General features: G+C 62.4%; 1 protein-coding gene across 1 annotated transcript in view; it reads left to right on the top strand.

Annotated features, from left to right (window-relative positions):
* Positions 1–708, top strand: part of TSPAN33 (tetraspanin 33) — a gene marked incomplete at its 5' end in the record, with an annotated part of 3,744 nt that overhangs the window by 1,127 nt on the left and 1,909 nt on the right. Inside the window, one exon of the mRNA XM_009996384.1 lies at positions 472–633. Within this exon, the coding sequence (XP_009994686.1) occupies positions 472–633 (162 nt within the window). The remainder of the gene's footprint in view (positions 1–471; positions 634–708) is intronic.

Genomic DNA, 708 nt, shown 5'->3' with positions numbered 1-708 from the left:
ACCCTATATGGCTCCTCTGCGTTTAGGGACACAGTGGTGGGACTCTCTATGGTCCCTTTGGGTTTGGGGACACAGTGGTGGGACTCCATGTGGCTCCTCTGGGATTGGGGACACTGTGATGGGACCCCATATGGCTCCTCTGTGTTCAGGGACATGGTGGTGGGAACCCACACCATGCTCTGGGTTTGGGAACATTGTGGTGGGACCCCATATGGCTCCTCTAGATTTGGGGACACAGTGGTGGGACTCCACACCACCCTCTGGGTTTAGGGACATTGTGGTGGGACCCCCCACCCCTGCACTCTCTGGGTTTGGGGACACTGTGGTGGGAGCCCATACGGCTCCTCTAGGTTGGGGACTCTGTGGTTGGGTCAGGGTGACTTCCCCGTGCTCGGGGGGGCTGGGGTGGTTTGCAGGCAGGGATCCTGTCACCTCACCCAAACCTTGTCCCCTCTGTCCCCCACCATCCAGACTGTCATCAACACCATGTGTGGGCAGGGGATGCAGGCCCGGAGCTACCTGGAGGCCAGTGCCTTCATCTACACCAACGGCTGCATTGACCGGCTGGTCAACTGGCTGCACGGGAACCTGCTGCTGCTGGGGGGCATCGCCCTGGGGCTGGCGGTCCCTCAGGTACTGCTGGGGGGCACTGCCCTGGGGGGGCTGTCCCTCAGGTACTGCTGGGGGGCACTGCCCTGGGGGGGCTGT

This window comes from Chaetura pelagica, unplaced genomic scaffold (assembly GCF_000747805.2).
Source record: "Chaetura pelagica isolate M959 unplaced genomic scaffold, ChaPel_1.0 scaffold250, whole genome shotgun sequence".
In the NCBI taxonomy this organism is placed as follows: Eukaryota; Metazoa; Chordata; class Aves; order Apodiformes; family Apodidae; genus Chaetura; species Chaetura pelagica.
Note: the sequence above shows the minus strand (reverse complement) of the source record. Positions and strands in the feature narration are given on the sequence as shown.